General features: G+C 36.2%; 1 protein-coding gene across 1 annotated transcript in view; it reads right to left on the bottom strand.

The window, feature by feature from the left end:
* LOC113509070 (myosin-2 heavy chain) overlaps positions 1-4,239 on the bottom strand; it is a 77,466-nt gene extending 73,227 nt beyond the window's left edge. The window contains exon 1 of the mRNA XM_052902039.1: positions 3,972-4,239. Within this exon, the coding sequence (XP_052757999.1) occupies positions 3,972-4,094 (123 nt within the window). The 5' untranslated portion in view covers positions 4,095-4,239. The remainder of the gene's footprint in view (positions 1-3,971) is intronic.
* Between the last annotated feature and the right edge of the window lie 8,437 nt (positions 4,240-12,676).

Below are 12,676 nucleotides of genomic sequence, written 5' to 3'. Positions count from 1 at the left end.
ACTTTGCTTTGAAAGAAGTGTTTAATCAGTTACAACATAACCTCAACTCAACACTTGCTAAAGAAACATAGGTAGTAAGTGACCGAAATGTTCAGCTAAAAAAGAGGCACTATCTATGTAATAAAGTATAAAATAAAATAAAGGCAATATCTATGGTCAAATGTTATTGGTCTGTGCAAGTTCGTCTTAGCTAGGAATAGTTTGTATGGAAAAAAAATAAAAATGAGAGGTTTTATGGTTTTCAAGAGTTTTCCCAATTTTTGTCTTCATAAAATTTTTGTTAGTACTTGGAGGAATATTTGAAAACAAAAAATTATACCAATAATTGATGGAACCGTACTCGAGTTTTGCGTAAAACAACGCACATAACGACATAACGATTTACTTTTATTTATGTAGATATATAATAACAAGCTTAGATTGGGGGAAGGGATTGTTAGCAATGGAGTTTGACAGCCCCATTGCTAGCAATATGCCTTATTAGGTCGACTTCCACGTGGTTCCCCCTGGAAACCATCGTGAAGAATTCTTGTTGAATTCGTCACGATGGGCTAACTGACCAACTTCATCCTCACCTATCATCCTTCACTGGTGCCCTGCCGGTGTATACCGATAGCGCGGGTGGAGTTACCATTCCATTATCATCCATTAAAAAAAAAAAAACAAGCTTAGATTATGTAGATAGAACATCGAACCCTAAAAACGGGTCAAGTTTTTGTCAGCTAATTGTCAAATTTGCTGACTCGTTTTTTTATCAATGTTCTATTATACTTATGCACGCAATGTATCTTGTTGTATCTATATTTAATTATTTAATAAATAAAATGTGTTTCTTTACATTAAAAAGATACAAAAAATATAAAATAAAATAAATATAGAAGTCATAAAGGAATCACTCATAACTATTTATCACGCAAAATTGTATGAGAAAGTTGACCCGCTTTTCTCGAAGCTTTTGTATGGAGACTCTATTTATGTAATCTAAAAGTACAAGCTTAGATTATAAGTACAAGTTTAATATACACAGTATTTCACAAGACACACGTAGCAGGAACATAGTGGTAGGTCTTATATCTATCGACATTGTTTCTCTTGATAATTGCAATCCAAATAATCTGCGTAATTCAGTGTCACGAAATGGAGAGGCGACGAGACGCTGATGTCATTCATTATGAATGAGTAAATGGTTCCGCCGTCAGAGAATAACACATCTATGTCCTTAGTCCTCAGGAATAGCATCGCACGTGGTATCATGGGTGAAACAGTGTACTCTGTTATGCTATAGTACTTTTTCATGTCTATAGGCGACGGTTACAGCTTTTCATCAGGTGGGCCGTCAGCTTGTTTGCTATCGAAGTTGCGTAAAAAAATAAACAAAAAAATATGAACAATATAATATTCAAAAAACTTCAGAATTTTTTAAAAAATTCTAAAGTAATTTGAATGTTTGTTACTCAATCACGATTAAATTACTTAACAGTTTTTAATGAAATTTGGTACATGAGTAAGTTATATCTTAATACATGGAATATTTTATATACTACATTCACGCAGGCAAAGCAACAGGAAACAGTATTACATAGATGTTTATTGCAAGTAAATGAATTGGTATTGAATTATTATGTTGAAATAATAACAAGTTTATAGCAATAAATCACTAATTAAACCATTTAAACCATGTGTGTGTTTCGGCATAAAATGAGCTAATGGGAAGTGACTAAGGGACAGCGAGGGATGGGCAGCAGTATCCCTCTTAAAACATCTCTAAAGCCTGTCTGCGGTTGCCAATCCACATGCCAAGCGTGGCAACTACTGGCAAACCCCCCTTTCTGTGGAAGACTCATGTTTTTTTTTGATGGGTGAAAATGATATGGTAACCCCGCCTGCGCTAACGGGATACGCTGGCGGAGCACCAGTGAAGGGTGACAGATGAGAATGAAAACAGGCCAGTTAGCCCATCATGATGAATTCATCAGGAATTAACCATGATAGTTTCCAGGGAGAACCGCGAGGAGGTCGACCTGGTTGGGTATATTGCTAGCAATGGGATTCTCATTCTCCATTACTAACAATCCCTTTCCCCCCGGAAGGCTCATGTTCATCAGTGGGCAGTTAACAGCTGAAATGATGATGATGATGAAAGGGGAACTTAAATTTGTTATATGTAACACTTTCATTGTAATAACAGAGACATCAATCAATACATATAATAAAATCGTAACTGCTCGTTGTCTATACACGGAAGATATATAAGAAAAACTATTATAGAAGAGCTTTAAGCTTTATTTAACCCAAAATAATGATTTTTAGAATTTTTGCCTGTTTGTCTGTGTATGTTTGTGTGCGCTAATTTCAGAAGCGGCTTAACCGATTTGAATGCAGTTTTCACTAATGCATTTCGGTTTTCTCCATTTAACATTTAATGTTTATTTTATTTCAATCGGTTCATAAAAAAAAGTTACATTAAAGAATCACACATAAAATGCTATAAAATAACCGATCAGTTGAATTGGCTGACATTTTATGAAGGTATTAGGTACGTAATTATCAATTAAGTATATAATACAATATAAGACCGGATTCCTGAAGAGTTCCAATAGGAATGATGTACGGGAACTAGGTAATTAAAGGCAGACAACGCCGCGGGAAACGGGTAGTTATTAATAAAACACAATCTACATCGATTCTGTTATAGATAAGTGATATTGGTAACAGAATCGATGTACACATACAAATCGGTACTGGAAAGAAAATCAATGATTCAGTGTATCCAATTTCAGATAGAGCCCCTGCACTGTTTCATATGTCGATGGTAACAAGTATATATAAACGTTAACCTACTTTCAAGGATCCTCATGTGATGTCTCGCGGTGGTAGACTGTTCTTTGAACGAAATGTCAACATTTGAATCGCGAACGGAATTGATCAAACTCGACTAGGTACAATTCAATCGATTTGAAAACGAGTAAAGATTAGACACTTTTATTTCGTCTAACATCCATTAATAATAAAAATATTATAATTAAAAATTGAATAAATAATTTTAGTATATTCATGGCTGTCCTAATAACTAAAAAAGGCCATGAATTATACTAGAATATGTCCTAATTACAATCCCTCAATAGGGATTGTTAGTAACGGGGATGCCGGAACCCCATTGCTAGCAATATACTCTACCAGGTCGACCTTCACTCCCCCCATGGATACTATCTTGGTTAAATATTAATGAATCCGTTACTATAAGCTAAAGAACAACCTGTTTTTTTCCTCACCTATCATGCTTTACTGGTACCCCACCAGTATAATACTGATAGCGCAGGCGGGGTTACCATTCCATTAACACTCATATAAAAAAAAAAGGCATATTGTAGAATGAGTAATATTTAACGCGAAAAAATATAATATTGTCGAAAATAATCAAGCGGAGCAAGGTTTGATCCCTATATAAATATACTTTGTGATGACCCACCTTTGCACATAATATTTGTAACTGTTTTATATGTCTTTGTAATTTATATGTTCAATAATGTGTATTAAAATAGGTTATAATTGAAAAAAAAAATGTATATAATTTAATCATAACTATAAGGGCATTGTCTAAAAGACTTGCTCAGTATTTATGGGGCGTGTACTCGATAGAGAATATGAATAGATAAAGAATATAGATCATGTTCTTTATCTATTTATGTACTTGATCAGATTACTACGACTTGTTCGTTTAAACATTACTATAATATTTTTTAAGACTCATAATATAAATTCAAGTTGAACGCGAAATTATTGAGCGTTTTTTAAAACCATCGATGGCGAACTTGCTTAGCTCATATAATGTATTGTACAGATTATTTCTTTGCAGGGCTTAAAATATAAAGGTTAGGTTAATTATTAAGAGACATGAGTTATACTCATAATTTGCAAAATCGCTTAATTCGCTAAATGGTACCGTCAATGAGTATAATCGAGGCACTGACCTGATTTTCTTGGTTGAGCAGTTTCAGTTGGTCATTAATAAGGCTGTACTTGGCGCTCTCCTCCTTCCTCAACGCTCTCTCCTTCTTCAGCTCTGGACTCCAGAAGGTCTTTATGCTGTGCATACTGGAGCCCAGCTTCTGGTTTGTCAGTTCCAGTTCCTTCTTGAGGTTGCCCAGCTCCCGTTGGAGGTCGGAGTTCTGGGACTGCAGCTCTCCGAGGAAAAGAGGAGGCGGCTCACGCCTGTAGTAGTCATCTTCGGGGGGAGGTGGCGGCGCGTAGGAGCGGTCGTAGTCCCTCTCGAGGGATTGGTAGCGGAGGGGCCGGGGTCGGGCGCGGTGGTGGGCGCCGGCGGAGGCGGAGCGCCCTCGCTCGTCGGGCGCCGGCGACGGCTCGTCATCTCTGGTCAGGTAGGGGCTGCGTCGCGAGGGGCTGCGGTCGACCTGGGGGAGGCGGCCCCGCGCGCTGCCGGCCCAGTCCTGCCGGCGCCACTCCTCGCGGCACGGCGGCCGCTCCTCCTCGCCGGCGTACTCGCGGAGATACAGCTTGAATCGTTTCCCGCGTCAATGGGAACGCATTGTGTAGTGGACGTGTTGACGGACGCGCGGCCACTGATCGGTACGGGACGAGGCATCGATCGGATGATACTGCGCGTGCGCGGACCGACCAGTCAGCCGCTGTAGCGCTCTATTCGGGATCAACGATGTGGCTACATTTATTGGTCTACTGTGGTATATAAATGAGGCTTATAATTTTTTTATTGTGAATCCTGCAAGTTTCCCTCTTGATTTAAAGTGATAACCGTCTCTTATAGACGCGAAATACGACGGATGTCACAAAGAACTAAATAATACCCGTAGTACACCTCATATGCTGCCATTCTTTAAGCTGTGATGTTTCCGTACTCTGTAATTTCACTGACATATCCCAACCCTCGAACTGAAATACAAAGGAAACGACCGCGTACGGATAAACGCAGTTTAGGACGACCCACCACCAGATGGAATGACGACCTGAAATGCATTGCAGGGAGTCAGTGGATGCAGGTGGCTCAGGACCGTTATTTATGGCAGTCTATGGGGGAGGCTTATGTCCAGCAGTGGACTGATAATGACTTAAATTATGAACCGATATTTAATATATTCGTGATGGGGGGAAAGGGATCGTTAGTAATGGAGACTGAGAATCCCATTGCTAGCAATATACCCAACCAGGTCGACCTCCTCGCGGTTCCCCCTGGAAACTATCATGGTTAATTCCTGATGAATTGATCATGATGGGCTAACTGGCCTCTTTTCATTCTCATCTATCACCCTTCACTGGTGCTCCGCCAGCGTATCCCGTTAGCGCAGGCGGGGTCACCATTCCATTTTCACCCAACAAAAAAAAAATATATTCGTGATTACGTTAATATATTGTACTCACAATATATAGATATTGATACGAGTATTCATTACTGACTCCTAGTTACTCATCCTAAGGAAATGTCATAGACACTAATAGAGTCCTTCGCTTCAACCTACTTCCTCCAAATTTAATAAAAAATCGTTTATAAACTTATTAGTAAAAACATAATAAACTTAATATTTTTTTCGAAATGTTGGTAACAATGGACGTGACATTAAAATAAATATCTCGAAATTTAAATTGATATATGACATGGATTTAGGTTCGTTGTATTTATTATTATTATTATTATTATTTTATAACAGAACTTTGCTTGATTTCGAATTGATTGATCGCTTTAAGCTTCGCCTTATAATGCCAAAAATAATTAATAGTTAAACCTTATGCAATGTTAAAATAACTGAATATTTATTTCATAAAACTATTCTTATTCTATTATAATTAAAATGAAAAATGTTATTTTTATGAATCGGTAATTTTCCTTATCGATTACTGACTAATGTAATATTTATTATGGGATCAGTCTACATTTCTTAATGAACTAGCTATGTCTACGGCTCCGTTCGCGTGACCGTAACCGAATCGATTAGGTCCCTGAATAAAACATAGCTTATGCTCTGTTACCTATATATTTGTAGAGCGGTTAAGGTACCAAGAAGTTATTAACCCTCAGTTGTAATATTTGAAAGATTTTATAATTAAAGATTAAAAAAAAAATCATAATTTAATAGTTCTTTTCATTGTTGGTGTTTTTAAAAATAAAATATGTAAATATTTATTTAATTCTTATAAACAATATATTTTATAATTATAATTATTTAGCTATACTACAAAACCCTTAATAATATTATAAATTTGAAAGTGTGTTTGTTTATTATCTCCTAGCGCCTTTACGGCTTAACCAATATCAGACGAAAGTCGCGAGTAAATGATAACTGAATAATTTATATATTTTAATTTTATTCATAAGTTATTTTATATTATATTTGAAATACCTGTAATGATAAAACTAAAAAGAAATAATGTCTTTACCTATAGGTAATTAAGCTGATTTAATATTGATGTTCGTTAGGTATTTTAACATTTAAATACTAAAATAAATTCTAAAATAAAATAAACTACTTAACGACACACACCACCCACGTCAAATAAATATAAAATTATAATAGTCGATATTAGTAATTATAACTGTCCCTAAGAAGTGCTGTATCTATTTTTAGAGCAGTGTTCAACCACCTATTTCGCTATAAAAGAATCTTTCAGCGACTCAGCGCTGCGCGACAGCGTGTCTCTAAGATGACTCTTATCCCGTGACCCACTTAAGTAGTGTGTCCTTTTCTTGCTTATTAAAGTGAATATATAGCTGTCTTTATTCAGTGTAAGGTCGACATTATGTCGGTCAGACTCTGGTAGTGATCGGGAAGACTATAGGGATGTGCGGACGACAGAATGTCGATAAAATTCATAAAAAAAATTTCAATTAAGAATAATAAGAAATTCGTGAATATTGGTCAAGATAATATGAATTATTCTAAAAGTAATTACGTTTTTTAAATAAATATGTCTAAAATCCATAGATTTGTTATTATTATCAATAGAATAAGCTTGATTACATGGACTTTTAATATATTATGTCCTGACTCTACTACTGGATTTCGAACCTTTTTTTCTATAGAAAAGGACTAGCTATTAAGATTTTTATTCAGTCAACTTAATTATTGTATTTATTTCAGTTTGTTTCTTATTTTTATTATCATAAATCAAATATTTGCATCCTAATAATTATTGTTCAAGAAACCATATATTATTGCAAATTAAAAGAAATGTGGCATTGATAAATTAATATACGTAATAAAAAAAATATACGTATAATAATATAATTAGTGTTACATGTCTACTAATTTCCTAAAAGGGTTGACGTTAGGCAGGTAACCCGTGGTAAAATTATGAGCCAAATCTTTTTGTAATATGGATTCAAACATATTACGCTGAGTCCAAATAATAATTGGGATACGGGTAAGAAGTTGACAATTACATTTCTTCTAATTTTCAATAATATATAATGTTTTATCGATAACGATATCTTCGAAGGGCCAACTCTATTGGTGTTCGGACGATGAATGAAAAGCGCGGAATATACAAGAGCGGGCACTCGTAAAAATACACCGACGTCGAACGTCAGTGGCGCCACCGATGTGAGAATTAGCTAGTAAAATTCTTTACTTTTATAATCTCCTGGTACCTACATCTCAATTATATGAGTAGTACAATTACTTCAACTAAACAAAAAATATTTTTTATAAAAAATTTTTATGAAAATACCCTACTAAAATTTTTGTATAAGTGAATAAATTCAATGCTTTGTAACATTGTTCCAGTGCAAACCCTGGATGAATCGTTGCTTGAATATTAAAAAAAAAAATTACTCTGTCATATGAAATTTTATGTCAATTCATCAATATTTAAAACGAGTTTTTCCATTTTATTAATTGTAATTTAAGTTTATTATGGTTCAATAGCAGAAGTATGAAAATATAAACAAATAAATAATTGGTCCAAGCATAAGACAGTTTGCTGATGTCCAACAGGTACAATTAAAAAATCGATTTTTTTTTCAATGAGTGAAGATGGCATGGTGACTACGCCTACGCTATCGGTATACACTGGCAGGGTACCAGTGACAGAGAAGGGTGACAAGTGAGGATGAAGGCAGGTCAGTTGGCCCATAGTAACCAATTGAATAAGAATTAACCTCTATGGTTTTCAGGGGGACCTGCGTGATCCTAATAGGGTGTATTGGGGAGATGGGATTGTTAGTAATGCGGATTACCAGTTATAATGCTCAACTAGGTCAACCTCCACGTCCAGGGGGTAACCCCTGGAAACCATCGTGCTGAATTCCAGGTGAATTCATCACGATGGGCTAACTGGCCTGCCTTTTCATTCTCACCTATCGTCTCTCACTGGTGTCCCGCCAGCGTATACCGTTAGCGCAGGCGGAACTACCATTCCATTACTATTCATAAAAAGAAACAGGGTGTATTGCTAACAATGGGGTTGTTAAATATCTACACTAATAATCTCTTTCTCCCCTTAAAAAATCGATTAGAATGTTTTTGTATTAATGGGATCGATTTAGAGGCATCATTTCTCTAAAGCAATCTCTAAAGTTGAAATTGCAATTTGACATCATAGCGAAGTCATTGATGAAAGAGTCAATATGAACTAATTGATATAAATAAAACAAAATCGGGTTAATTACAACATTTATAACTCGACTGCTGGACAGATTTTAATGATCAATGATTTGTTAAATTCGTCTTCGTCACGATTTTTTTTAAATTCACAGCGATCAAATTGACATCAATTTTGGATCCATCAACAGCAGATATAACTTATTGAGAAAAATCTTAGACATAAGTTCTTAATCTACTTATTATTCAGATATTGTTATTGTCATTGTAAATAATTATTAAATATTATAATAGTGCATGTGGTGTTCGCCTGTAAAAGACTTTTACATTAGGCAAAATTATTTTTTGTGTTATTAAGTAGCATGTAAAATGTAAAAGTTGTAGGTGAACCTTATTAAATAAATAAAAAAAAAATAGATGACAATTAAATGGTAGACCCCGCCAATGCTAACGGTATAGGTACACTGGCGTGGCAACAGTGAGAGATGGTAAGTGAGGATCAAGAGACAGGTTAGTTAGCCCATCGTGATGAATATACCTAGAGGGGGGAAAGGGATTGTTAGTAATGGAGATTGAAAATCCCATTGCTAGCAATTTACCCAACCAGGTCGACCTCCTCGCGGTTCCCCCTGGAAACTATCATGATTGATTCCAGATGAATTCATCATGATGGGCTAACTGGCCTGTATTCATCCTCGGACGATTATCCTTCACTGGTGCCTCGCCAGCCATTTCATTCCATTTTCATATAATAAAAAAAATATAATACCTAGAATTCAGCACGATGGTTTCCAGGGGGGACCACGTGGAGATCAACCTGGTTGTGCTAGCAATTGTCTCGTTATTAACCATAATTTACGATAGTCCTCAAAATAATAACTGCGCGAAATATCAATTTAAACTATTAGGTTCAAATAAGTATTTTTTTTTAGTTTTTTTATACAACTTAGAATGGAAAACAAGCTGACGGCCCACCTGATGGAAAGTGGTAACCGTCGCCTATAGACACGAGCAGTACCATGGACATAACAGAGTATACTGTTTTGCCTATGATACCCCCCATGCGTTGCCATTCCTGATGACTCAGGTGTTATTCCTCTGTACCCAGTAAATTCACGCCATATCCCATCCTTCAAACCGAAACACAGTCATGCAAACACAACTGCTTCACGGTTGAAACACGAATGGGACAGAGGTACTCAAGCAATCGACTTTTGTAGAAAGTCTCCCTCTGGTAGATGTAGAGGTATAGGTTAGACAAATGGAGTTTCAAAATCCGCATCAATGTTAATAAATCTTGGTTATCTTTTCATCAAGATCTTTTCAAATATAACATCCCATTTATTATCTCACTACTGGGCGTTGACCTCACTAAAAAAATAATATGTATTGGATATATTTTTAGTAGTTGATAATGGAATTATGTTTTTTTAATGGATTATAATGGAATGGTATCCCCGCCTGCGCTAACGGCATACACTGGCGGGACACTATATAAGGGGCGAATATTAGGTGGGAATGAAAATGCCGGTCAGTTAGCCCATCGTGATGAAAACAACTGGAATTCAGCATCATAGTTTCCAAGCATAATAGCATAACAGACCTATTGCTAGCAATATTGCTATCAGGTGGAGTTCCATGCAGTCCTTCCTGAAAATAATCGTGCTTAATTCCTAGTGATTTCGTGTCGTTTGGCCAACTGACCTGACTTCATCATCACCTATCATCACTCATTGGTACCTTACTAGCGTATACTAAAAGCGCAGACAGACCAAAAGGACTATCATTCATGTAGCCCATCGTGATGAATACATCTGAAATTGAACACGATGGTTTCCAGAGGCACCATGTAGAGGTCGACCTGACAAGGTATATTACTAGCAATAGGACCGTAAGTCCGCATTACTAACAATCTGCCCCCATATTCAGGAGTAGAGACTACGAATCGGCAAGCGCAGTGTGCACCTGCAACTAGATGGAATGACGACATACGTAGAGGTGCGAATAATAAACAGCCGAAAATCGTGATCAACAACCAACCAACTTTGGGAAAGGATTATGTCCAGCAGTGGATTGTGATAATGATGGTGATCCTTGGTAAAGTAATTACTACCGACTAAACCGTCTTTCAAAAAAAGCGTTCACGCTCACTTTTTATTTTTATCCGAGCAGTAAGTACTTTATATTATTCTCAATTTCGTGTATAATATAGTATATGTCATATATGTGTAAGTATATTTGTTATTCATATATATTTATTCGTTTATATATGTAATTTTAGTATGTATGTATATCAATAATTAGTAGTACCGCATTAGAGTATTCTGACACTTCCCTATGGTTGACTGGGAGAGAATGCTTTTAGCATTAAGTCCGCCATGTACACATATTTGTACTAATGAATAAATAAATAAATAAATAATTACATCACTAGCGAACTAATCTCCGGTATTCTATAGATATCTATTTTTACGCCCAATCCAGATGGAGTAAACAGAGGGAACCAACTAACAAGGGCATCATTCTCACATACATTTCTACTTTCACTCATCGCAAGCTTGTTTGGGCCACTCTTAACTTGTACCTCTGATATTTTATTACTGTTAATAATTTTTAACCCCTATGGCTACGGGTATGATTCATAGGTTTTTTCCGAGTTCAGTGTTTATATAGAATATGCCCACGTTATAATCGATATATTTCAGAATATGGTCCGTCGATAGCTTTTACCGCAATTTTCAAAAATATAAACAGGTTTTGTTAGTAAAAGCAAAAAAAAAAAAAAAAACTAATGGCTTTTTTAACAATTTGTATTATCTTCATTTTTATACAACTTAGAATGGCAAACAAGCTGACGGCCCACCTGATGGAAAGTGGTAACCGTCGCCTATAGACATGAGCAGTACCATGGACATATCTACTGCTGAACATTGGCCTCCCCTATCCTCTCTTACAACACCCACAGGATCGGAAGGGGTGGCCTAGTCTATGCCGGAGCCACACGGCATAGAATAGGCATAAATAAATAAAATAACAATTTAAGCTATGGACGACACCAAAAACTAAAACTAACATTTCTATGATGCAATACACTCTTAACACACTAAATAATCTTATCCTATGTCACATTGAATTCTAGTATGTTCGATGAAATCTTGGCATATTAAGTATTTATGTCCTTCAGCTAATAGTCGACAAGTTTAGAGTCAGGATAAGTCAAATAGTGAGAAGCGAATTGTTTGTAACGGCTGAATTTTACCATTATTAATAAAATGCCGTATCATGGAACAGTATTTCCGAATCGATACGACATCATAACCTTCGAGAAAAAGACATATTCCTATTTAAAAGACGGCAGCACGCCTGCAATGCCTCTGGTGTTGCGGGTGCTTATGGGCGGCGGTAATCATTTACCATCAGGAGTCACATGTTCATTTACCTCGTGTTATTAAAAAAAAATATCGACCTATACGTGGTCCCTCTCCCTCCTTCAGCTTACCAACTTCCAACTTTCCGTCCCAACTTCATCCTTACCTATCATCCTTCTTTTGTGTCCCGCATGTGTTTACCAAAAGCGTAGGCGAGTTTACCAATTTCATCCATAAGTCTCAAAGTACCTCATCAGGAATTGAATAGAATTACGATGTATATTTTCTTTTTTTTTTTTTTTTATTTAAAGTTCACAGGTGTACTATAGAAGCGGACCAAGTCATAATTCCTCGTTATACACGCATGACCCTGTCACGGTTAATGTTCTCTGGTGTATTGTAATTGCTAAATGAGCCATTTATTAAGCACCATTTCATGCGACGAACGAGCCGATGAATTCTATAAATTCCGTTCATTCGTGTAATTAAGAGTACACTTTAGTAATGTATTTAATTTGAAATGTATCTCGCCTTGATTTTAACTGTCAATGAAAGGGACTAGCTGCCCCATTGCTAGAACTATACCCTGGTAGGTCTATCTCCACTTCTCTTCTGGAAATGATCGTGATTAATTTTACTAATACTTAGCGAATTCATCATGATGGATCAACTGACCTGCTTTTATCCTCGCTTATCTTCCCTGATTAGGGGGAAAGGGACATAACAAGAAATAATAAT

The sequence above is a fragment of the Galleria mellonella genome, unplaced genomic scaffold (genome assembly GCF_026898425.1).
Source record: "Galleria mellonella isolate WM207_F2 unplaced genomic scaffold, CSIRO_AGI_GalMel_v1 utg87, whole genome shotgun sequence".
Taxonomy (NCBI): Eukaryota; Metazoa; Arthropoda; class Insecta; order Lepidoptera; family Pyralidae; genus Galleria; species Galleria mellonella.
Note: the sequence above shows the minus strand (reverse complement) of the source record. Positions and strands in the feature narration are given on the sequence as shown.